This window comes from Branchiostoma floridae, chromosome 12 (genome assembly GCF_000003815.2).
Source record: "Branchiostoma floridae strain S238N-H82 chromosome 12, Bfl_VNyyK, whole genome shotgun sequence".
Lineage (NCBI taxonomy): Eukaryota > Metazoa > Chordata > Leptocardii > Amphioxiformes > Branchiostomatidae > Branchiostoma > Branchiostoma floridae.
The window spans coordinates 19,806,053-19,832,915 of NC_049990.1; the positions used below are offsets into that span (position 1 = coordinate 19,806,053).

A 26,863-nucleotide genomic window follows, 5' to 3' on the forward strand; every position below is an offset into this window, starting at 1 on the left:
TGTCGATCGGACCCTCTTGGGAACCGACCTTTCTCCGTTAACGCATTGTATTGTTCCAGAACACCGCAAGTCCGTAAACTAACAGGAAATATCATCGCAATCGGTTGTTCCAGGACACAGCAGGTTTGTTGTTGTTGTTTACCAGTGATAAACGGTTGGCGAGAGAAACAAGACGTGTTTTCTTTTTTCTGCCAGGCCATAGACCAAAATCGCTGTGTCTCTTGTGACACCTTGGGCGATATTTTGGCTCAGAATTATCAGCGAAGACTTCGAGTTCGCTAAGAAACACTAGTATTTAACTGTATTAATCAAGACGAGAGAGTCTTGAACTAAACGTTTGTATATTGAAGTACCGTGTGTAGAAATATGCAGACCGCTAGAGCGGCGCTAGGCGTCGCCTTGCGGGTCTGTCCCAGAACTGCAGTATCCACATACAATAGACCAGCCGCAGGTAAGGAATGATAAATGTTGTCCGTGTTTCCAACTTTAGTTCTTCCTATCCTTGTGTAGCTTTATACAGTATACTTCATGATCACACAGTATAAGTTTCCACAGAGGATTACTAACCTGGCCGCTGTCAGTGTTAGAAAATGGTTCAACGTTATAATCGTAATTTTTAGGCGTAAGTAAAAATGTTGCGTCTCCAATATTAATAACTGTACAGTTGTGTCTAACATACGGTCGGTAGGTAGGGATTCTTTCACTCTGTCATTACCTCCATGAAAAAATGGAGGTATAGTTTTGAGTGTGTCTGTGTGTGTGTCTGTGTGTGTGTGTGTCTGTCTGTGTGTCCGCATATTTGTGGTCATCATAACTTGAGAACCTCTTGATGGACTACGATGATATTTGGTATGTGGGTAGGGGTTGGGAAGACGAAGGTCAAGGTCAATTTTGGGCCCCCTGGTGTGTGACATTGGTACTGCAGCGCAACTTCCGGTTTTGCTATCTCGATGTTCTGACCATGCTATGGTCATGATTTTTAAGAATTTGATAGCTCTTGTGCTCAGGAAAAAATGACGTAAGTTTGGGCCCCCTGGCGTCTAGTTTTGGGATAGCAGGGGCATTTTTGTCAAAAACTTCTGACAAGGATAACTCAAGAAGGGAACAACGGATTTTCATGATTTTTGGTATGTAGGTACCTTACACAATGTTGTACAAGATATGATACTAATTATGCAAAATAGGAGTATATTTGCATAATTAATGAGAATATTCTATCATAGCAATTTTTTCAATGTATTTCTTGTCCCGTACGTGATATGGTCGTGACATTTGGGTGGTAGATAGCTTTTAGTGTCATGACAAAGTGGGGCAAGTTTCAGCCCCCTAACATTTAATTTTGGAACTGCAGGGACGTTTTTGTCAAGACATTCCAAAGAAGATAACTGCAGAAAGGATTGACGGATTGTCATCATATTATGCATGCGGGTACCTTGGGCAAAGATGTTCATAATGATATGCATGTTATGAAAATGAGGAGTTAATTTGCATAATTAATGAGGAAATTGTATAATTCTATTGTTTTCAATAACTGGACTTCGATAAATGTAACACATGTTAATATGATAGGTGGAATATAAGCAGATACCAAATATGATAATGAGGAACTTATTTGCATAATTTATGCAAAAATTACAAAACCGCTTTATGATTAATAATGGGAATTTTATAATTGTGACATGTGTACGTTTGTCAATGATGAACAACACCATGCATAAATTATGTTAATGTCTTAGTCAATTGCATGAAATTTACAAAAGCTCTAAATTTTCATGGAGGTATGAGGTCGCCGAACTCTAGTTTTGTAAGATTTCAATCCAGGTGATTCAACAGATACAGATTAACAACGTAAAGCTGGTACGTGTATTTTGACCATCATATTGTAACAATACAGATGTACTATAGTGCATTGTATACGTACAATGACAAGTATATTGATAGACATTGCATCAAAATATTTACTGCTCGCACTTTCGTCAATTGTTAAAAGATCTTAAAAGTTTTGATTTAAATTTCATCGCTTCGATATCAGATCTGCCTCTTCTGTCATTGTTATCTTGTTCACTGTTGGGACCCAAAACACTAAAGATTGTAGGTCACCAAGCCTATTATGTGGGAGAGAATAGCCGGGACCGAACGTTTAATCGTTGCTTCCATTTCTTCTCGACAAATTCTGTATCATTTTGCCACCCAGGTATGGTACTTGTGCACACTTCAGCACGCCACCCTAGCGGTTCCCAGCAGAACTGCCTCCGTCCGGACATGCCCTACAAGACCGGCCATGCGGACTGGAGCGGTCTGGACCTCGGGCTCTTCATCGGGGCGGGCGTCCTTGTCACTGCCGGGCTGTATGAGGTGGGGTTTTTTTTCATACTTTATACCTCATAGGATTAAAAAAAACTTTAATGTTGCTATGTGACCAAAACTACCTGTTCTAGAACGGCGTCCTTTGCGACGCTCTCTTGAAACATTTGCGGCATACACTGCATCGGCCATGATGATTCGATAATATAGATGACATCCTCTCGGTACCAAAAAACTTGTGCGAACGTATAAAAAAGTTTGATTTAAAAAAATATTGCCTTCATTTTGAAATCGTGGTTGTCAGGAACGTTGAACAAATGACCAAAACACAAATATTATGGCATATAGAACAATAGATTCTTAATATTTTTGTCACTTTGCATCGTCTTCTTGGACTTGGGAATTGACTCTGGCATTCTATCAAATCATTATCCTTTCTGTAATATGTTTTTAACTATACGGCACATATCTTCTCAATTTGCAGCTGCTTTGTACGATTTAAAGTATGGTCTATTTTTTTCGAACTGGATGGAAATTCATGCGAATGTCATCCCAATAATCCAAACGACATGGTCTGTTCGTTGTATCTTGCCGTCTAATTTTGTTAAAAAGTTAACGTTATCCCCTATAGGTCTTGGAATAGCTACTTTGTCCATCTTTATTGCATAATCTAACACCTTTGTTTCCATTGTTATATTCTTTAGCACAAAAGAGCTCAGCTGCAGGCCACGTACACACCGTCTGAAGTACCACCTGTCCAAGGTGTTCAGTACGTCCAGTCAGTCAACAGTCAGTACACGGGCCTGAACCTGGTACCGCTGGGGCCGCAGACCCCGGCCGAGGTGCTGTGCAGGAGCGCCGCCTTTCCTCTCGGTGAGAACGACAGGGTCGACAGGAAAGTAGCCGGGAGCGAGGCTAGTGGAGGTGGCAAGAAAAACCAGCAAGTCTTCGCCCAGTTTGGCAGGCCTGCTGAAAGGAACGAGGAGACTACCTCCACCGAGGAGGCCAACAAGTGCCCACGGGATGTCTCGGACGAGACGCCGACGGCTGTCGGTCCCGTGAAAATGCGTGACAAGGCGCTGTCCACTGCAAAAGACGTCCGTACAGCTTCCACTGAGAGCAAGAAGACGTCTGGAGACGCAGTAGATGGAGAGGACAACAAGGTGTTCGACAATGCTGTGAACAAGAGAGGTGAGCGATCAAATGTTGGTGAGGCCATAACGTATTCTCACTACGCCTCCATTTGTCTTTTTATTTCGTTACGTAACGTTACATACAAATATGACTACGACTTCTATTCTTTTCAACTTTTAGGAAAGAACAAACGTTTGAATACCCAATTCTGGGTGTGTAATGCTTAACATGCATAGTCGTGGTTAGCTGCTTCTTGGCAATCTTTTAGCTTGCATGAAGTTGACAACTTTGTCTATCTATCTGTTCGTCTGTCCAGTTTTCGAAACCTGTAGTCCCAGCAGTTTTCTTTACTTCCTTACCTACAAGTCAGTATGTCTTTAGCTTGGTTCGTGTTTTGTCCAGGCACACGGCAGTCCTTGCCCCATACAAAGGAAATGGCAGACCACAGCAAAGCAGACTTGTCGTCTGAAAATAACGTCACCGCGTGTAATGATGACCAGGGGCCGGTCAAAGAGCTGATGACGTCCAACTCTGACATCAGCGACCAGAAGTCACCTTCTACATATGTCCTCTTGGAGGGGGCCAAGTCTCCGAGGGGAACGCCGGGAAGGACAACGACTTCTGTGGGGATGACGACAACTCTGACGTCACCAATGACGTCATGAACACCTGTGGTCTGCCAGATCCAGCTGACGGAGAAAACGCGGGAAATGACGTCATCAGCAGGTCGGGAGAGACAAGTCCTCGGCGCGCTGACTTCACAGAGGCAGAAGTCATCACAGTCACGGCATGTCCCGTTCGGCACGAGCTTAGCGCTGCTACACGAGAGGTGATCGGATCCACGCCACACGTCACAGACAAGACGGACACTGAGATCAGCTCGGAACAGTTCCTGCCTGAGGGGGATTTGTAAGTCTGTGTTTATTTCATTACAATGTTAAATAGTAAAGCATATGGTAGTAGTAAACTTTAAATCTTATTTTCTAAATTTGTTTCTGCAAGTATGCTGATATTTCTCACTATTTGAAGAAGCACACCCTCTGTATTTTCATGCCTTTGATTTGTGATGATTATAACTTCGATGAGAGTGAACTTGGCTTTGTTCACCTTCTTTCCGCCCGTTAAAGGAATTAATACCATCCACCGTTTTGTAAATTCAACAGTTACTACATTCTAGTAGAACCCTTATAAATACTGTGTACAGAGTGGCAAATATAATGTTAAGACCTTAGAACCAATAGTGTCAACAGTACGTCAAACTCACATATCAATTTACTCATGTGTCTGCTTGCACGTAGGCTAATTCATTTATATCCACACTTTTGTTTCTATGTATGTTAAGTTGTGGTAGGCCTTGCAGAATTCGCTGTACTTTTGTCGTGTCAATATAAAATATTGTGTTGTAACTTTCAGGTGGTGATGACGACATGGAGTCATACTTCCCTGGACACGGGTGCAGGAACTGTATCTAGTCTGGGAACGAGAACTGGGTCTAAGATGTTCTAAAATTTTTGACATGCCAAATAAGCAAATCCAGATGCTAAATTATTTTCAGTCTAGTAAGTGTTCTACACAACTATTCAAGAAAACAGAAACAAGACCATATATCTTCTCACCATTTATTATAACATGGAATAAAAGCATCGCTTGGTCATAATACAAAGAAGTTATTGATTCTGATAATGAACTCTTTTAATACACTTCAAAATTAAATCATATGTACACTATATACATAAGACATTCCTGTTGCTCAATCGTAATGAGATATCATTTGCCTCATAAACATAACCAACATGATAGTGCAATGTTTCTGTCTGCCTAGTATGCACGTTATAACATTAAAACGAAAATACAGACCTCATCATGTCATATTCTTTTGTAGCAACTTCAATATCATATACTTCAAAATTTATATGATGACGCTATTGCAAATTCTTGCTAATTTCAGGTAACATGGAAGGGAAACATAAATAGTGCAATGCAATGTATCATGTGTCTGCTCTAATCTAAAAGTTAACTCTATATTCTGATTTATTGGGTTCAATGTCCTTTTCTGAGACAGTGGATGACAACGGGTCTCGATGTTATAACGCTAGGAGAGCTTATTATAAAGATTTTAAGAGCTCCTCTTTTTGTAATCTTATAAGAAAAGGAATTGTAATAAAATGTGCTTTATCTTCCACCATGTTTGACGTGCAGTATTTTTTTGCGCACACAAGTAACTTCATGATAAGATCATCATACAACAGGTAATTTTACTACTAGTATACGGTGTCTGTTTAGTAGCATAAATTATATAAAATACAGAAACAGACATACAACGACTTTTACAAAACCATACAACACCTTTTACGAAATAAGTGTGAACCCGGCCCAATTAAGCTGCTCAGTGATCGAAGAGAGGCCAACGAGGCACCCCCTGCTAGACTAGGACATGGAGCGATAAGATATGATGATGATGACAGAAACGGACAAAGGAAATTGACAAGAGGACAACTACATAATGTCCGGCGTTTGGAATTCATTGTCGACATGTCACAAAGTTTCATTGTTGCAAGAACGCTTAATTTGGTGTTCAGTAGATAGGATGTCATCAGACATGTTTATCATTCACAATCAGTAAAGAATGATTTGAGAACAACTTGTGTCACCCTAAACAACGCATGCATACTTCAAACTGAAATCAGTATAATGCTATTCATAATTATACAACCTATGGGACTCATGTGATGTTGTAATTCATAAATCCCGGAATGAGTTTGTTTGTAATTAAACAACAAAGTTGTCGTACTTTTAAATTTGATAATCTTCTTCATCTTTGGCAATATAGCAAAATAGATGTTGACTTTCCTGTCATCACTAATATTTCTCCAAGCGATTTCCAAAGTTTTGCAGTAAGCAGATCATGTACATGTGCCCGATGTTCTCGTTACAAACATTCCCGCTGCATGTGCTCCGACTGTTCGTGATAGCTGGCGGCCTTTTGGTCATCACCAAGGAACCTCCAGGCGTTACCCAAGTTTTTTATTGCAATGGCGATATGAGGATGTGCAGTGTTCTCACCATAGATAGTCCGCATCATCTGTAGTGACTGTTCCCAATAGGTGACGGCCTTTTTGTGATAACTAAGGTTCCCCCAGGCGCTACCCAAGTTGATTAGTGACGAGGAGATATTAGGATGTGCAGTGTTCTCACCATGAATAGTCCGCTTTATCTGTAGAGACTGTTCATGATAGCTGACGGCCTTTTTGTAATTACCAAGGTTCCTCCAGGCGATACCCAAGTTGTCTAGTGACGAGGCGATATCAGGATGTGCAGTGTTCTCACCATGAATAATCCGCTTTATCTGTAGTGACTGTTCGTGATAGCTGACGGCCTTTTTGTGATCACCAAGGTTCCTCCAGGCGATACCCAAGTTGTTTAGTGACTTGGCGATATCAGGATGTGCAGTGTTCTCACCATAAATAATCCGCTTCATCTGTAGCGAATGTTCGTGGTAGCTGACGGCCTTTTTGTCATCACCAAGGTGCCACCAGGCGTTACCCAAGTTGTTTAGTGACGAGGCGATATGAGGATGTGCAGTGTTCTCACCATAGATAGTCCTCATCATCGGTAGTGACTGTTCGTGATAGCTGACGGCTTTTTTGTGATCACCAAGGCACGTCCAGGCGATGCCCAAGTTATTTAGTGACGAGGTGATATCAGGATGTGCAGTGTTCTCACCATACATAATCCGCTTCATCTGCAGTGCCTGTTCGTAATAGCTGACGGCCTTTTGGTGCTCACCAAGATCGCTCCAGGCGGCGCCCAAGTTGTTTAGTGACGAGGCGATATTAGGATGTGCAGTGTTCTCGCCATGAATGATCCGCTCTATCTGTAGTGACTGTTCGTGATAGCTGGCGGCCTTTCTGTGATCACCAAGGTCCCGCCAGGCGTTACCCAAGTTGTTTAGTGAAAAGGCGATATCAGGGTGTGCAGTATTCTCACCATAGATAGTCCGCCTCATCTGTAGTGAATGTTCGTGATAGCTGGCGGCCTTTTTGTAATCACCAAGGTCCCTCCAGACGTTACCCAAGTTGTATAGTGACCCAGCGATATCAGGATGTGCAGTGTTCTCACCATGAATAGTCCGCTTCATCTGTAGTGACTGTTCGTGATAACTGACGGCATTTTTGCTATCACCAAGGCACATCCAGGCGTTACCCAAATTGTTTAGTGATGTGGCGATATCAGGATGTGCAGTGTTCTCACCATGAGTAATCCGCATCATTTGTAGTGACTGTTCGTGATAGCTGACGGCCTTTTTGTAATCAACAAGGTCCATCCAGGCGATACCCAAGTTGCCTAGTGACGATGCGATATGAGGATGTGCAGTGTTCTCACCATAAATAATCCGCTTCATCTGTAGTGACTGTTCGTGATAGCTGACGGCCTTTTTGTAATCAACAAGGTGCTTCCAGGCGTTACCCAAGTTGCCTAGTGACGCGGCGATATGAGGATGTACAGTGTTCTCACCAAAGATAATCCGCTTCATCTGTAGTGACTGTTCGAGATAACTGACGGCCTTTTTGTAATCACCAAGGTCCCTCCAGGCGTTACCCAAGTTGTTTAGTGACGAGGCGATATGAGGATGCGCAGTGTTCTCGCCATAGATAGTCCGCTTCATCTGTAGTGACTGTTCGTGATAGCTGACGGCCTTTTTGTGATTACCAAGGTTCATCAATGCGAGACCCAAGTTGCCTAGTGACGAGGCGATATGAGGATGTGCAGTGTTCTCACCATAGATAATCCGCATCATCTGTAGTGACCGTTCGTGATAGCTGACGGCCTTTTTGTAATCCACGATGTTCTGACATGCTTCACCTAACTTGTGAAGTGTTTGGACAATGTCAGAATGCATTGAAGCTTCACCGAATTGGGTTTGATAGTTCTGCAGAAGTTCTTCCAAACATACCTTCGAGTTAGGGTAATCACACAGACTATCGTATACCTGGGATTTCAGTTGCAAAGAATTGTCAAATAGTTTTAAAGGATGTCTTGTCGACTCGATAATCTTGGAGACAAAAAGCTTCAAAGGTGTTGCTGTGTAGTAGTATCTCATGAGCTGTTTTGCATTTGAGACGTAAAACACTTTCCTTAATTTTTCCCCCAGATCTGTTTCTGACGGCATGGACGATAATGCTGACATATTTTCTACTTGGCCATGGTTGTTCATGTATGTCCGCAGCCTCAGTTCTGCTGAGATGCTGACCATCACCAACAAGTGATGCGCGTTCTCTTTGTCAATGACGCCATTATTCTGCATCTTTGCAATGGTCTCCCAAATTGTCGTCGGCTGTATTTCGTGAAGCAGTGCCCAACATGAAATAGCAATGCTTGAAAATCGATAGATTTCTTCCTTAACATTGAGCAGACTGGCTTTCAGGAAATGTCTTTCAAAGGTTGGGGAATTCTCTATTATTATGGCATTTGCGAGTAAAGAGGGGATTTCTCTACTGTCTTCACGCAGTAGCTTAGTCCATAAAGCCATATATCTATCGATAAACTCTTGCTCTCCTACGATTAAAGAGACATTCCCCAATACACTTGCAAGATGGTAGCCTTTTTTCAAATAGGACGTTACATTGACTTCCAGAAGTTTTACCATGTTGCTGGGTGTACAGATAAGTTCGCATGTTTTACCCCTGCCTAACGGAGTCTTGCATGCATGTGGCATGGCTCCATCGAACGAAAACCCGCGCGGTGTTACAGAGTCATAGTACCAGTTGTCCAGTGGCTCGTCTGAGTAGAAATCATTAAGAGACTTAATCCCCATGGCAGGAAGAATAGTTTCTCCCAGATTGATTACTTTGAGATGCAGGTAGTGAGTGAGGTTGCGGAAGTAGGTGACATTATTTTCCGTTTCCTTCTCTATCAAAATGGCAAATTCCAGGTCAGAGTATGGTGTTACTAGACCTGTGGCTTGCGAACCCAAACCCATCATGGCGTACTTACATGGAGGGGGGCCCATTACCTCCATACATTCATCTATAAGGCCAATCATAAACGTTGTTCGCTGATGAAGTATTGTCTGAAACAATGCCTTGACTGCTTTCACTCTCCTCTTCTCCACTTCTGTGATATTTGGGTCGTCATCATCAAGGCAGTATGGATCTGTCTGTTGTTCAATCTCTTCGATCTCTTTTTCTACTTGACGCCTATCTTCCTTCAACATCGCTTGGTGTTTATTTATGTCATCTATGACTACCGTTTGTGTGATACCCAGTACGTGCTTAACGAATGATTGAGTTATCAACTGGACTGTTTGTTTGATGTCGCATTGTTCTTCTGTTTTGGCTCTTACCAGTACTGCGTTACAGAGCGCTGCTGCCTTGGTGAAGTCATCACCGTCTTTTGACTGCATCCCTCTCTTCAGGTAGACATCACTTAATTTTAGAAGTGGCTCCGCCTCTCTGCTTGATTCTGTATGGTCATACAAAAAGCATCATAAAATTAATATTCCATAAGACTCCTTCTTGGTAACCGCACAAACATTCTCTTCATGGACATATTTGTGTCGTCATGGATAGAATATGTAGTGATCAGACGAATACATGCAAATTCAAGTAGATAAGCATTTAGTCACCTTTCCCATGAACAGACTTGAGCGCAGCTACAAAGTTCTGTTCTGCCATCTCCATGTCCCCTGCCTGCAGGGACCTGCAGCCCTCCTGCAGGTATTCTGTTATGCCCATGTCCCTTATCTTCAGGGCCCTGCAGCCTTCCTGCAGTTGTTCTGTCGTGTCCAGGTCCCCTGTCTGCAAGGCCCTGCAGCCCTCCTGCAGCTGTTCTGACGCGTCCAGGTCCCCTGTCTGCAGGTCCTTGCAGCCCTCCTGCAGCTGTTCTGCCATGTACAGGTCTCCTGTCTGCAGGGCCTTGCAGCCCTCCTGCAGCTGTTCTGTCGTGTCTAGGTCTCCTGTCTGCAGTGCCCTGCAGCCCTCCTGCAACTGTTCTGACGAGTCAAGGTCTTCTGTCTGCAGGTCCTTGCAGCCCTCATGCAGCTGTTCTGACGCGTCCAGGTCCCCTGTCTGCAGGTCCTTGCAGCCCCCCTGCAGCTGTTCTGCCATGTACAGGTCTCCTGTCTGCAGGGCCTTGCAGCCCTCCTGCAGCTGTTCTGTCGTGTCCAGGCCTCCTGTCTGCAGGGCCTTGCAGCTCTCCTTTATCTGTTCTGGTGTGTCCAGGTCTCCTGTCTGCAGGTCCTTGCAGTCGTCCTGCGGTTGTTCTGCCGTGTCTAGGTCTCCCTTCTGCAGTGCTCTGCAGCCTTCCTGCAGTTGTTCCGCTGTGTTTATGTCTCCTGTCTGCATGGCCCTGCAGCTCTCCTGCAGTTGTTCTGTCGTGTTTATGCCCCCGGTCTGCAGGGCTCTGCAACCTTCTTGCAGCTGTTCTGCCATGTTCCGTTCCCGTTCGTTGTTGTTACTATAATGATATAATTCAAGTAGAGAGTTAAGACAAGAATTGGTGTGAACATATGACCACTGAAGACAGAATCCATATTTCACAGAACAATAGCATCTGTCAATTGTTTACAGAGGGACATTCTATAGTGGCGAGCTTCTCCAATCAACGATTCGACCTCGGTTTCTCCGGAGTATTGCTACATGAAGCAAAAATAACCATTTACATGTATTATACTTAACGTTGGAGTATAACAGACGTACAAAAGAACTAAGATGAAAGTGCCTATATAGTATCTTAAACGGTATCGATAAGGTGCTAAAGGCTCCATCCCTAGGGCGTCGCCAAAGAGCGTATTGAAAACACTTGTGTAAAGAGGTCGATACTACATACAGGTTTGCTATGAACGCCCGGTTACCTGGAGTTGAAGAAACACGTATAATGTATCGTGTATTATATGGTGTGTTTGTTTTAAACCAAGTCAACCTTGAGTCATAACACACAATCTCACATGCAACTCCTCAAACCCAACGTCACGTGGTGAAAACACACCGACCTGTCATGGAATTCCCCTGTCCGGGAATGACGTGGCAGTTTCAGACTTGTGACTAGACTATATAGGTTAGCATGAATGATGATAAAACAAAATAATTACAAAAAACAACTTGCGACATAAGAATACAAAATTGGGGCCAGTTGTCGTGTCAGTCTGCCCTCATATCAGGGAATGTACCATCAGTCGTACCTGCGACCAAGGGTTTGGAACCTCCTTGCCTTGATATAACGTTACCCCCCTCCCAACAAACGTACACATACACACACACACACATGCCAATGTAATACAAACGAACACCTGTTCAGCTGTCTTCAAACAAAAGCCTTCACATTCAGTGTTAAACGTACTGTTGGAAACAGATGTGACATTTTCTCAATGACAATAGTAGGGTTGGAGACAACAGTTCAAATACTGCGTTCATGTTGAATAGATCGTCAAGGTACGACGTCACTCCGACATACCTGTTCAATTTGTTAGGTCTCTGCAATGCCCAGTACTGTCAAAAATTAGGAATTGTGGCCTGCTTATTTCAAAATCCGTCCTAAGTCTTCGAATTATGTTGTAAAAATTATCATTGAGCATCGAAAACACTGTCAGGTAAAAAAGCGGAAGTCGCCGAAGATGTGGCCGTACCTGTTTGTACCGCGAGGGTTTAACAGGGGAACTTTGGTATCAATACAAAGGCGACGAAATGGACTATCACACTGTGTAACGGGTCTAGGTGCATTGTAAAAAACGGACAACCACAACTGTCCTGTACAAAATACCCTTTGTTTTTAAAGCCATAGAATTCGGCCATTTTGCAAACACGAAATGTCTTTGTTGCTGTGCTGGAAAACCCCTGTAGATAAACATAACGAAGGTCAAAGGTCTTTTAGTTGTGCCGCGGGCAGTTGCAATATTGTTTACACTTATGAGACCGGATCAAACGTTGATCCGGCGTGCGCGGTATCTTAGAAAACAACATATTTTACTTTCGAAGAAAGAAGTAGAACCCAGTGTTCGATGCTTGGCCCTTCGACTGCACACTTCATTTCCGGCTCGGAACCTAGAGGTTCTGAGTTCGATCCCCACCGTGCCCCGACCCGACGTTGTGTCCTTGGGAAAGGCACTTTACACGACCTTCCTCACTTCACCCAGGTGTAAAAATGGGTACCTTCTGTTTGTACCGTGTATGTGGCACTGTTAATATACAAAACTTGAGTGCATTGCCACATTGTCTTTGTCTGTCCAAAAGCAAAATAGAAAGAAAGAACCAACATTATTGTCAAGAATACTGATATTGCACTGGGTGCGTTTTCAAACGCCGGCTTCGATGGTCCGGATTAGACCCTCTTCGACACCTAAACCTCTCAGCACTCACCACATTATAGCGTTCCAGAACACCGTAAACGTACCAGGAATAACATCACAATCGGTTGTTCCAGGTATATTAACTGATTTGATGTTGTTTACCGGTGCAATCGGTTAGCGAGAGAAGCAAAATGCTTTTTCTGCGAAGTCACAGACCGTAATCAGTTTGTCTGTTGCGACAAATGTAGCGATAGTTTGGCTGCGAATTGTCTGTAGAGACATGGAATATCCCTCAAAGCACTGGTATTATTTTATTATATATATTTCAAGACGAGAGAGTCTTGAACTAAAAGTAAACGTTTGTGTATCGAAGTTCCGTGAGTGGAAATATGCAGACCGCTCGAGCGGCGCTAGGCGTCGCCTTGCGGGTCTGTCCAAGAACTGCAGTATCCACATACACCAAACCAGCAGCAGGTAAGGAGCAATAAATGTTGTCTGTGTTTCCAACTTTAGTTCTTCCGATCCTTGTGTAGATATGTACGGCATACATCATGATAACACAGCATATGATTCCACAGGGACGCTGTCAGTGTTAGTAAATAGTTCAACTTTATACTCGTACTTCTGAAGAAAAATGTTTTGTCTTCAATTACGATGCTAACATACGGTCAGTAAATAGGGATTCTTTTTCTCTGTCCTAAGATTTCAGACGAGGTGATTTAACAGATGCAGATTAATAACATAAAGCTACTACGTGAATTATTTAAATCATAGTGTAATCATACAGATGTACTAGTAGGATTGTACAATGAAAAGTACATTAATAAATAGAACAAAAATGTACATTGCATTACAATATTTACTACACACTCTTACATCAGTTGTGAAAAGGTTTAATTTTAATTTCGTCACTTTGATATCAGGTCAGTCTATTATATCATGGTTATCTTGTTCACTGCAGATCAAGCTGGGACAAAAAAATATTGTAGGTCATATTTTCTTACTTAATTTTAAAGCTAATTATGTGATGAATTGTAGAGAGAATAGCCGGGACCAATGCCCCTTGACGTTTATCTTTGTTTTCATTTCTTCTCGACGGATCTATCATTTTGCCACTCAGGTATGGTGCGCGTGCATACTTCACCGCCGCGCCCTAGCGGTTCCCAGCAGAACTGCCTCCGTCCGGACATGCCGTACAAGACCGGCCATGCGGACTGGAGCGGTCTGGACCTGGGGCTCTTCATCGGGGCGGGCGTTCTTGTCACTGCCGGGCTGTATGAGGTGAGATTTTTATGTTTGCGAAAGCAGCAAACATATAGTATTCCTGTAGATATTCCGCCTAAACGCAGGAAAAGCTAGGGCTGTACCATGCTCTCTACGTTTCCAGCTTTTTGATTGGCTACAAAAGGCCTCTCCTCGAGGACACGTCACATGTGGACCTATCAGCAAAACGCTTGCTCAAACCGGGATCCAATGAAAATACAGATGACAAAGCCGCGAAAACCCTCTGCCGCATGGCGATACGTAAATTTTCTACCATCTTCCCACACCCGCGGTACAAAAACTATCCGGTCCTAGAGGCAAAGTTACCCATCAAAATAAAGTATATAGGTTTGTCTTTCTTCTGATGTGTTTATTTTGCATGTAAATTGTTTAAAACGCCAAAAAGCATTCTACTCCTCTTGATTAGCTCTTTCAGAAACAGTAAAAACAGTCATTGTATTGTGTTTTTGAAATTTTGGTTGGAATACTAATTTCCTTTCTTTTCCCTTCGCAAACATCCTGCATTTTTTTCAAAAATGTTGTCTTTCTAGTTTTCATTCTTTTTACCTTATCAAATTGAAAACTAACGTCATTTTTACTAACTGGTCAAAACTGCCTGTTCTAGAACGGCGTCCGGAGCGACGCTATCTTAAAACATTCATGGCCATCGATGTTTGAATCATATGGCATCCTCCGGGAAAACCAAGGGCGATGCGGGCGTGCGAATAAAAGAGCTTGACAAGAAATTTAAATTTTCATCCTTCACGAAATCTTAGTGGTCAGAAAGGTTGAGAAAATGGCTAAACATACGTATCGTGGTATAGTATACCGAATAAGATAGATACACTTATGGTCTTTAACATCTTCTTCTTGGACTTCAGAATTGACTTTGGCATTTTATGAAATTAATGATAAACAATCCCCTTTCCGTTTTTTTATCTGCGGCAAACATTTGCCTATTTTGCAGCTATGGTATATGGATATAATAGAATCAGCATGGCCTAACAATTGTATGTTGCCGTACTCAAAAGTCAAATTCTGTTCAAAATTACTCAGGCTAGCATCTATAGATCTAGGAATAATCACATTGCACAAATTCCTTGCCCTATATCTAACACCTTTGTTTCTTACGTTTTATCAGCACAAAAAGGCTGAAGTCACGCACACACCGTCCGAAGTACCACCTGTGCAAGGTGTTCAGTACGTCCCGTCAGTCAACAGTCAGTACACGGGCCTGAACCTGGTACCGCTGGCGCCGTACACTCCGGCCGGAGTGCTGTGCAGGAGCGCCGCCTTTCCCTTCGAAACAAACGACGTGGCCGACAAGAAAGTTGCCGTGACCGAGGCTAATAGAGGTGACAAGAAAGCCCAGCAAGTCTTCGCCCAGTTTGGCAGGTCTGCTGAAAGAAACGAGGAAACTACCTCCACCGAGGAGGCCAACAAGTGCCCACGGGATGTCTCGGACGAGACGCCGACGGCTGTCGGTCCCGTGAAGATGCGCGACAAGGCACTGTCCACTGCGGAAGACGTCCGTACTGCTTCCACTGAGAGCAAGAAGACGTCTGGAGACGCAGTAGATGAGGATGCTGTGAACAAGAGAGGCGAGGGATCAAGTGTTGGTGAGGCCAAAACGACTTCTTACTACGCTGTATCTATTTGTCCATTTTGCTTAGTTTTGAGACTGACACATCAGTTAATAAAGTACGCGGTAACGGTTCGAAATATCAGATAGAGTGATTTGTAAAACCAAGATACTTGAATTTTGCCCGAAGCATTGTTGAGAATGACAACTTTGAGGGAAGAACAAACTTTTGAATCTAAAGCGGGCAGAGATGTAGTTAAATGTTTCTTGATGATTTTTGAGCTTGAACAAAAAGTGTCTGTTTGTTTGTTTGTTTCTCTAAGTACCGAAACTTTGTCGTCATGACTGTTTTCTCTACTGGCTGACTAGCAAGCTGGTACGTCTCCAGCTTAGTTGATATTTTTTTTCTAGGCACACCAGAGTTCTTGCCACACACAAAGAAAATGGCAAACTACAACGAAACAGCCGTGTCGTCTGAAAATGACGTCACTGTGTGTGGTGATGACCAGGGGCCGGCCAAAGAGCTGCTGACGTCCAACTCTGACATCGGCCACCAGAAGTCACCTTCCGCGTGTTCTCTTGGAGGGGGCCAAGTCTCCGAGGGGAACGCCGGGAAGGACCACGAATTCTGTGTGGATGACGACACCTCTAACGTCACCAATGACATCATGCACACCTGCAGTCTGCCAGCTACCTCTGATGGAGAAAACGCGGGAAATTACGTCATTAGCAGGTGGGGAGAGACAAGTCCTCGGCGCGCTGACTTCACAGAGGCAGAAGTCATCACAGTCACGGCATGTCCCGTTCGGCACGAGCTTAGCGCTGCTACACGCGAGGTAATCGGATCCACGCCACACGTCACAGACAAGACGGACACTGAGATCAGCTCGGAACAGTTCCTGTCCGAGGGACATTTGTGAGTCTATGTTTATTTCATTACAATGTTAAGTTACTGTAGTAGAACATATGAGAGAGGTAAACTTAAAAGTTTTTTTCTTAACTTGTTTCTGCACGTTTCTTTTTAATATTCCTTACTGTTTGAATGATCAGGCCTTTATTTTCTGGTGTTTTTTGATAACTTCGATTGTTATCTGACCTTAAAGTTCCTTAGACTGTCAGAATTTCTTTCTTCAGAAAAGAGATCAGTTAAATGAAATAAATTACGACACAAAGAGTGGTGCAAAACTTGGCTGAGCCTTGTTTCGGTTACCAACGAAGACCCTAACTACTAGAGTTTTGTTCCACTTGTTAAGAAATAAAAAAATACATTCAATCATTTTGCAAAAGTTCATCTGCATTCTAGGAGATACTCCTTAACATTACTGTGAACAGATTGACAAATTAATCTGATGTTTAACCTTAGATCCAATAGTGTAAACATATTAATATCCTTATGTTTATTCATATGCTGGTTCATAGGTTAATTCATCTATATCCACTTGTTTGTTTCTTTGTATGTTTAGTTGTGGTAGACCTTGCAAAAGTCATTCTACGTTTGTCGTGTCAATAAAGAGATTTTTTGTAACTTTCCAGTGACTACGAGAGCGGCCACCTGTCCCAGCACGTACCCGTGAATCCCCGGCTGCAGAGGAAGCTCAGATGTGCCGTGCTCTACGCTGATTGGCGGGAAGACAGTCAGTTCTGTCTCAGAGATGACGTCACGACCAACCTGAGGATTCGTTTCTCCTGGTTCGGACAGGAGGATGACGACGACCTTTTTGACGTCACTGAGGTGAAGGTCTACTACACGGTTCTTGAAGGTGTGAGGAGAGAAGAGTGCGGATTGGTGGAGAATCACGTGACCAGCATGACAAGTGATGATGACGATATGGAGTCATACTAACCTGGACACGGGCGCAGGAACGGTATCCAGACTGGGAACGAGAACTGGGTCTAAGACGTTTATAAATGCCAAATAAGCAAATTCAGCATAATTAGTCTTCTCAGTTTAGTTAGTTGACTACTCAAGGAAACAGAAACAATATATCTTCTCACCATTTAATATTACATTAAATCACAGCATCGCTTGGTCATAATACAAAGGGGTTATTGATTCTGATAATGAACTATTTTAATAAATCTAAAAATTTAATCATATTTATACTATATACATAAGACATTCCTGTTGCTTAATCGCAATGAAATATCATTTTCCAGCCCTAAAAACATAACCATCATGATAGTGCAATGTGTCTGTCTGCCTAGTTTGCACTTTATAACATTTCAAAACGAAAATACAGACCCCATCATGTCATATTCTTTGGTAGCAGCTTAGATATCATATACTTCCAAATTATATGATGACGTTATTGCAAATCCTTGCCCGATGGCTAATTTCAGGTAGCATGGAAGGGACATACAAATAGTGCAATGCAATGTATCATGTGTCTGCTCTAGTCTAAAAAAATAACTCTACATTCTGACTTATTGGGTTCAATGGTTTTTTTTTCTGTGACAGTGAATGACGACGGGTCTAACCTGTACTATTATATATGGGGGATTCGTGATGTTAGGAGGAGAGCTTACTATAAAGATTCTAAGAGCTCCTCTTTTCGTAATCTTAAAAGGAAAGGAATCGTAATAACATGTGCTTCATCTTCCACCATGTTTGACGTGCAGTATTTTTTCTTGCCCACACAAGTAACTTCTTGATAAGATAATCATACAAAGGTAATTTTTACTACTAGTTTACGGTGTCTGTTTAGTAACATAAATTACATAAAATACAGAAACAGACATACAACGACATTTACAAAACCATACAACTCCTTTTACAAAATAAGTGTGAACTCGGACCAAGCTGCTTAAACAGCGATAGAAGAGAGGCTGGCCAACGAGGCAGACCGCTTCTAGACTAGGACATGGAGCGATAAGATATGATGATGATGATGACAGAAACAGACAAAGGAAGTGCGTTTGGAATTCATTGTCACAAAGTTTTATTGTTGCAAGAAAGTTAAATTCGGCGTTCATTAGAAAGGATGTCATCAGACATGTTTATCATTCACAATCAGTGAAAAAAGTGATTTGAGAACAATTTGTGCCAACCTTGACAAGGAATACATACTTCAAACTGAAACAAGAGTTCGTAGACCTCAAGCCTGCATGAAATGTATTGGGTGTCTGTAGACCTATTGTTTATTTTTTTTCATTTCGTCCGTGGTTGCGTGGTTGGAAAAGTGAGATTTTTACCGCGTTGGCTGTGCACCTTGCAAAAGTCTAAATTCCATTTTCGGAATGTGTTTGTTTGGGAATGGATGAACATAGCTTATTTTGGATTTCTTAAGCTTGAAGTTCTTGAGACGACTTTTCCTACCTTTTTTTTCGTCTCAGATGGCCCATGTAGTTATTCTGTCACATATGATATATTCAGTACTGATATCTTCCTATTTCAATGTACTGACCTAATGGAGCTGCTAAATCTCCTTAGTGTGGCAATGATATTCATTAAAGATTTATTTCTGAGGTGTTATATCACTTGACACTGGAAGGTTATTTGCCTAATTTGACCAATTATCTTTTTACAGTAGTTCCATAGACAATATGAATAGTGGTGACCCCCACCCAGCAACAACAGTTAGTCCCCAGGGTGGTATGATATTTTTATTCAACCCATACAACTAAAACCTAAATTTCTTGAAGTACCTAAGCCAAATTTAACAGCAGAACTTGCTATTCAAAATGTCCTTGTCAATCCCATTCATAAATGGCAAGCTGCTGGCAACTTTAAAAAGTTCAGAAAGCTGTTGTAGTCAGAGTGAACACCCAGCAAACATACCCCCAAATCAATGAGCAGTTGCTTAGAGGGGGAAAACAATTTCATCATATTTTTGCAGTGACAAAATGCAACAAACGATACCAAATTTAAAACAGAACAAAGCCTCTACCACTTAACCCTGCCCGTACTATAGATTAAGCAGGCCCAAAAATCAAGCGAATATGACTAGCCCCCAACTACAAATTACCTGCATACAATACGAAAATGGCATCCCCAAAGAAACAACAAGAAACACAGGAAAAATCATACACATACCTTTCTCTTTCACTCAAGCTCTATAAATTTCTCCTTCACTTAAGAAAGTTGTATCTTCTGCTGATTGCCAAACAGGGTAAAAGGACTTTTACCAGAACTTTAATCTCAGTACTAGACAGCTCTCAAAACACCACAAAGACTAAGAAGCAAACTCAAATTGTACCTTACCAAATTGGTTAGGTACAATTTGCAGTACATCATCTGGCAGGAGACACTGTTGATACAAAGTAACCTGATACATTGAAGGTGGCCCAGGCCAGATGATGGTTCTACACCCAACCGTCATCTGTTTTCACAACCAAGCAGATATTGGGGGATGCCCAACAACACAAAAACAGGGTCAACCTACAGTATCAAGTTCAAGCACTAGGAGGCCCGAAATCAAACCTGACCACCAGGACACGAGCTCTAATTCATGTACCATATAACAACACAATGGCACCTTGCGTTCCGGAGATACAGCGCACGCCCCGTGCCCGCACAAAAGGTAACCTGGAATTTCAAGTTCAAGCACCAAGGGTGCCAAAATCAAACGGGAAAATTAGGCCAACACCACCAACACATGTGACAAATATCAGTGCACCCGCATCATCCGTTCAGAAAGTACAACGCCGGAAATACCCCTCCCGGACACAAAATTCGACCTGCCGTGTCAAGTTCAAACACGACAAGGCCCAAAGTCAATCCTACACTCCAACAACTCCCCACCCATGCACCAAAAATCGTCGCAATGGCGCGTATCGTTCCGGACACACAGCGCCAAAAGTGCCAAAAAAACACAAAAAATGCCACCTTCAATGTCAAATTCAAGCACTAGGAGGCCCAAAATCAAACCTGAGTGTCAGGTTACCAGCCCCAACCCACGTATCAAAAATTGTTGTGCTCGCACCATCCGTTCTCGAGATACAGCGCCCTAAATCCCCAGCTTCCAAAATTCCCACGCCCCTGAAAACCATACCTGCATACATGCAGGCAATCAGTATAATGCTATTCATAATTATACAACCTATGGGACTGATATGATGATGTGATTCATAAATCCCGGAACGAGTCTGTTTCTAATTAAACAACAAAGTTGTCGTACTTTTTGATAAAATCTTCTTCATCTTTGTCAATTTAGCAAAATAGATGTCGACTTTCCCGTCATCACCAACATTTCTCCAAGCGATTTCCAACTTTTGCAGTAAGCAGATAATGTACACGTGCCCAGTGTTCTCGTCACAGACAATCCCGCTTCATGTGTTGCGACTGTTTGTGATAGCTGACGGCCTTTTGGAGATCACCAAGGTGCCTCCAGGCGATACCCAAGTTGTTTAGTACCGAGGCGATATGAGGATGAGCTGTGTTCTCACCATATATAGTCCGCATCATCTGCAGTGACTGTTCGTGATAGCTGACGGCCTTTCTGCGATCACCAAGGTTAAGCCAGGCGTTACCCAAGTTGCCTAGTGACAAGGCGATATCAGGATGTCGGGTGTTCTCAACAAAGATAATCAACCTCATCTGTAATGACTGTTCGTGATAGCTGACGGCCTTTTTGTGATCACCAAGGTTACGCCAGGCGATACCCAAGATGTCTAGTGACGAGGCGATATCAGAATGTGCAGTGTTCTCACCATAGATGGTCCGCATCATCTGTAGTGACTGTTCATGATAGCTGACGGCCTTTTTGTGATCACCAAGGTTCATCCAGGCGATACCCAAGTTGTCTAGTGACGAGGCGATATCAGAATGTGCAGTGTTCTCACCATATATAGTACGCATCATCTGTAGTGACTGTTCGTGATAGCTGACGGCCTTTTTGTAATCACCAAGGTTCCTGCAGGCTTTACCCAAGTTGTTTAGTGACGAGGCTATATCAGGATGTGCAGTGTTCTCACCATAGATAGTCCGCTCCATCTGTAGTGACCGTTCGTGATAGCTGACGGCCTTTTTGTGATCACCAAGGTGACTCCAGGCGTTACCCAAGTTGTTTAGTGACCCAGCGATATCAGGATGTGCAGTGTTCTCACCATAGATAATCCGCTTCATCTGTAGTGACTGTTCGTGATAGCTGACGGCCTTTTTGTAATCACCAAGGTCACTACAGGCGTTACCCAAGTTGTTTAGTGACGACGCGATATCAGGATGAGCAGTGTTTTCACCAAAGATAATCCGCTTAATCTGTAGTGACTGTTCGTGGTAGCTAACGGCCTTTTTGTAATCACCAAGGTCCATCCAGGCGTTACCCAAGTTGTTTAGTGACGAGGCGATATCAGGATGAGCAGTGTTTTCACCAAAGATAATCCGCTTCATCTGTAGTGACTGTTCGTGGTAGCTAACGGCCTTTTTGTAATCACCAAGGTCCATCCAGGCGATACCCAAGTTGTTTAGTGACCCAGCGATATCAGGATGTGCAGTGTTCTCACCATGAATAATCCGCTCCATCTGTAATGATTGTTCGTGATAGCTGACGGCCTTTTTGTGATCAACAAGGTTACGCCAGGCGTTCCCCAAGTTGTCTAGTGACGAGGCGATATGAGAATGTGCAGTGTTCTCACCATAGACAGTCCGTTTCATCCGTAGTGACTGTTCGTGATAGCTGACGGCCTTTTTGTAATCACCAAGGAACCTCCAGGTGAGACCCAAGTTTTCTAGTGACGAGGCGATATTAGGATGTGCAGTGTTCTTACAATGAATAATTCGCTCCATCTGTAGTGACTGTTCGTGATAGCTGACGGCCTTTTTGTAATCACCAAGGTCACTCCAGGCGAGACCCAAGTTGTTTAGTGACGAGGCTATTTCAGGATGTGCAGTGTTCTCACCATGAATAATCCGCTCTATCTGTAGTGACTGTTCGGAATAGCTGACGGCCTTTTTGTGATCACCAAGGTGCCGCCAGGCGCTACCCAAGTTGTTTAGTGACGAGGCTATATCAGGATGTGCAGTGTTCTCACCATAGATAGTCCGCATCATCTGTAGTGCCTGCTCGTGATAGCTGGCAGCCTCTATGTGATCACCAGTGTTACAACATGCTGTACCTAACTTGTGAAGTGTTTGGACAATTTCAGAATGCATGGGAGCTTCACCAAATCGGGTTTGATAGTTCTGCAGAAGCTCTTCCAAACATACCTTCGAGTTAGGGTAATCACACAGGCTATCGTATACCTGTGATTTTAGTTGAAAAGAATTGTCAAATAGTTTTAAAGCATCTGCTGGCGACTGAATAATCTTGGAGACAATTGAGCACTTCAAAGGTGTTGCTGTGTAATAGTATCTCATGAGCTGTTTTGCATTTGGTATGTAAAACACTTTCCTTACTTTTTCCCCTAGATCTGTTTCTGTCGGCATAGAAGACATTGCTGACATATTTTCCACTTGGCCATGATTGTTCATGTATGTCCGCAGCCTCAGTTCCGCTGAGATGCTGACCATCACCATCAAGTGATGCGCGTTCTCTTCGTCAATGATGCCATTATTCTGCATCTTTGCAATCGTCTCCCAGATTGTTGTCGGTTGTATTTCGTGAAGCAGTGCCCAACATGAAACAGCAATGCTTGAAAATCGATAGATTTCTTTCTTAACATTAAGCAGACTGTCACTCAGGACTTGTCTTTCAAACGTTGGGGAATTCTCTGTCATTATGGCATTTGCGAGTAAGGAGGGGATTTTTCTACTGTCTTCACGCAGTAGCTTAGTCCATAAAGCCATATATCCATCGATCAACTCTTGCTCTCCTGCGATTAAAGAGACATTCCCCAATACACTTGCAAGATGGTAGCCTTTTTTCAAATAGGACGTTACATTGACTTCCAGAAGTTGTACCATGTTGCTGGGTGTGCAGATAAGTTCGCACGTTTTACCCCTGCCTAACGGAGTCTTGCATGCTTGTGGCATGGCTCCATCGAACGAAAACCCGCGTGGTGTTACAAAGTCATAGTACCAGTTGTCCAGTGGGTCGTCTGAATGAAAATCGTTAAGAGACTTAATTCCCATGGCAGGAAGAATGGTTTCTCCCAGATTGATTACTTTGAGATGCAGAAAGTGAGTGAGGTTGCGGAAGCAGGTGACATTATTTTCTGTTTCCTTCTCTATCAAAATGGCAAACTCCAGGTCAGAGTCAGTGTTACTAGACCTGTGGCTTGTGAACCCAAGCCTATCATGGCGTACTTACAGGGAGGGGGACCCATTACCTCCATGCATTCATCTATAAGGCCAACTATAAACGTTTTTCGCTGATGCAGTATTGTCTGAAACAATGCCTTGAATGCTTCCACTCTCCTTTTCTCCACTTCTGTGATATTTGGGTCGTCATCATCAAGGCTGTAAGGGTCGGCCTGTTGTTCAATCTTTAAAATTTCCTTTTCTACTTGATGTCTGTCTTCCTTCAACATCGTTTTGTGTTTGTCTACGTCATCGATGCCTACCGTATGTGTGATTCCCAGGACGTGCTTAACGAATAATTGGGTTATGAACTGGATTGTTTGTTTTATGCCTTGGTCTTGGTCTGTTTTAGATCTTACCAGTGCTGCGTTACAGAGCGCTGCTGCCTTGGTGAAGTCATCACCATCTTTTGACAGCATTCCTCTCTTCAGGTAGACATCACTTAATTTTAGTAGTGGCTCCACCTCTTTGCTTGACTCTGTGTGAAATAAAAGCATCATATAATCAATATTTATAAGTCACTTGGTAACCACACTGAAATTCTCTTCATGTACATAATTGTGTCTGCATTAACAGAATGCATAGTGATCATTCATGCAAATTTTAGTAGTTAAGTAGTTAGTCACCTTTCCCATGAACAGACTTGAGTGCAGCTGCAAAGCTCTGTTCTGCCGTGTCCAGGTCCCCTGTCTGCAGGGCTCTGCCGCCCGCCTGCAGCTGTTTTGCCGTGTCCAGGTCTTCTGTCTGCAGGGTCCTGCCGCCCGCCTGCAGCTGTTTTGCCGTGTCCAGGTCTTCTGTCTGCAGGGTCCTGCAGCCCTCCTGCAGCTGTTCTGTCTTGTCCAGGTCTTCTGTCTGCAGGGTCCTGCAGTTCTCCTGCAGCTGTTCTGTCTTGTCCAGGTCTTCTGTCTGCAGGGCCCTGCAGCCCTCCTGCAGCTGTTCTGCCGTGTCCAGGTCTTCTGTCTGCAGCCTTCCTGCAGCTTTTCTGCCGTGTCCAGGTCCTCCGTCTGCAAGACCATTGAAACCTCCTTTTGTTGCTTTGTTGTGTCCAATTTCCTTGTCTTTAAGGCGTTGACGCCTTCCTGCAGCTTTTCTGCTATGTCCAGGTCCGCTCTCTGCACAGCCCCGCAGGCCTTTTGTGGCGGTTCTGTTGCGTTCATGTCCCCTGTATGCAGAGCCCTTCAGTCCTAGTGCAGCTCTTCTTCCGTGTCCACGCCCCCTGTCTGCATGGCCCCGCTGCCTTCCTGGAGCCTTTCTATCGTGTCGAGATCTCCTGAGTGAAGGGCCCTGCAGTTTTCTTACAGCCGTTCTGCCATGTCTATGTCCCCTGTCTGCTGAGCCATGCAGCCTTCCTGTATATGTTCTGCTGTGTCCAGGTTCCCTGTCTGCAGGGCTCTGCAGCCTTCCTTTAGCTGATCTGCCGTGTCTAGGTCTCCTGACTGCAGGGCCCTGCAGCCCTCCTGCAGCTGTCCTGACGTTCCCAGATCCCCTGTCTGCAGGGTTCTGCAGCCCTCCTGCAGCTATTCTGTCATGTCTAGTTCCCCTGTCTGCAGGGCGCTGCAGCATTCCTGCCCCCTTTTTGTCGTGTTTACATACCTTGTATTTTGGGTTCTGCAGCCCTCCTGCAGCTGTTTTGCTATGCCCACGTCTCCTGTGTTCAGGGCCCTGCAGCCCTTCTGTAGGTGTTCTTTGCATCTGCTGTTAGAGGATGACATGATGTACAGTTGAAAAACTCCAGCTTATTTGTGTTTATTAGGAATATGATATTTTGCAACAAAAAAATGCAAATCTTTTGCCATTATTCATAAGACATGACACATTTACGTGATGTAATTTTTTTTACCGTGCAGAGTGTTGTCTTATATATAAACGTCTTTTTTATTAAATAAGTAGCAAAAGGTAAAAAATCTCACAAACCTGTCAGTGTCCTCTTCTTTGTCATTAATATCTCTGAGGCCAGCTGTCAGTGGTCGTTCTGTGAAGAAATCCCGATTTTGTTGTTATTGTAAATATATGGTTCAAGTAGGAAGATGATACAAGAATTGCTATGAAGCTTTGACCTCTGAAGACTGAATAGGTATTATACAGAACAATTGCACCTGCCAATTGTATGCAGAGTGACCCCTCTACTGTGACACGCATCTCCAATCAACACCTCAACTTCTGTTTCTTCGGAGTATTGCTACAAGAAACAAAAATAACTAATTACATGTACCATACCTAACGTTTGAGTATAACATTCGCACATATGAACTTAGATGAATATGTCTATATAGTATCTTAAACCGTATCGATAAGGTGCCAACGGCTCCATCCCTAGGGCGTCGCCAAAAGGCGTATTGAAAAGACTTGCGTAAAGAGGCTAATGCTACATGCACTTTTTTGCTATGAACGTTAATGCGCCCGAATACCTGGGGATTGAAGAAACACGTACATTGTATCGTGTATTATGTTCTGTGTTTGTTTTAAACTTAGTCAACCCTGAGTCATACACATAGGCTCATACAGTTCCTCAAACCCAACGTCACGTGATGAAAACACACCGACCTGTCATGGAATTCCCCTGTCCGGAGATGACGTAGCAGTTTCGGACTTGTGACTGAATTATGTAGGTTAACCTTAATGTTGAAAAAAATTCATACCTCATACCTCCATGAATATTTAGAGCTTTTGTAAATTTCATGCAATTGACTGACACATTAACATAATTTATGCATGGTATTGTTCACCATTGACTAACGTACACATGTCACAATAATAAAATTCCCATCATTAATCATAAAGCAGTTTAGCAATCTTTACACAAATTATGCAAATAAGTTCCTCATTACCATATTTGGTATCTGCTTATAATCCACCAATCATAATTAACATGTGTTACATTTATTGAAGTCCAGTTATTGAAAACAATCCAATTATACAATTTCCTCATTAACTATGCAAATTAAGTCCTCATTTGCATAACATGCATATCATTATGAACATCTTTGCCCAAGGTACCTGCACGTCTAATATGATGCCAATCCCTCAATCCTTTCTGCAGTTATCCTCTTTGGAATGTCTTGACAAAAACGCCCCTGCAGTTCCAAAATTAAATGTTAGGGGGCTGAAACTTGCCCCACTT

The 26,863-nt window shown here is 43.1% G+C and overlaps 2 protein-coding genes across 2 annotated transcripts; one reads left to right on the forward strand and one right to left on the reverse strand.

Moving 5' to 3' along the window:
* Positions 1 to 366: 366 nt before the first annotated feature.
* LOC118427155 lies at positions 367 to 17,462 on the forward strand. The gene is made up of 5 exons (XM_035836793.1): positions 367 to 451; positions 13,842 to 14,002; positions 15,126 to 15,603; positions 15,978 to 16,482; positions 17,100 to 17,462. The coding sequence occupies exons 1-5, from the start codon at positions 367 to 369 to the stop codon at positions 17,407 to 17,409; spliced, it is 1,539 nt and encodes a 512-aa protein (XP_035692686.1). The 3' UTR covers positions 17,410 to 17,462.
* A 6,210-nt stretch (positions 17,463 to 23,672) lies between these two features.
* Positions 23,673 to 26,376, reverse strand: LOC118427156. The gene is made up of 4 exons (XM_035836794.1): positions 26,287 to 26,376; positions 25,657 to 25,714; positions 24,369 to 25,437; positions 23,673 to 24,220 (listed from the first exon to the last, which is right to left on the reverse strand). Exons 3-4 carry the CDS (start codon positions 25,432 to 25,434, stop codon positions 23,673 to 23,675), a joined length of 1,614 nt encoding a protein of 537 aa, XP_035692687.1. The 5' UTR covers positions 25,435 to 25,437; positions 25,657 to 25,714; positions 26,287 to 26,376.
* Positions 26,377 to 26,863: the final 487 nt, after the last annotated feature.

Excerpts from the sequence above, each read along its gene's own strand:
- LOC118427155 (XM_035836793.1), top strand. The coding sequence starts at position 367 with ATGCAGACCGCTAGAGCGGCGCTAGGCGTCGCCTTGCGGGTCTGTCCC. Across the intron at positions 15,604-15,977 it reads AGGCGAGGGATCAAGTGTTG|GCACACCAGAGTTCTTGCCA; the intron begins GTGAGGCCAAAA and ends TTTTTTTTCTAG. Across the intron at positions 16,483-17,099 it reads TTCCTGTCCGAGGGACATTT|TGACTACGAGAGCGGCCACC; the intron begins GTGAGTCTATGT and ends GTAACTTTCCAG.
- LOC118427156 (XM_035836794.1), bottom strand. The coding sequence starts at position 25,434 with ATGCAAAGAACACCTACAGAAGGGCTGCAGGGCCCTGAACACAGGAGA. Across the intron at positions 24,221-24,368 it reads CAAGTCTGTTCATGGGAAAG|AGTCAAGCAAAGAGGTGGAG; the intron begins GTGACTAACTAC and ends TATTTCACACAG.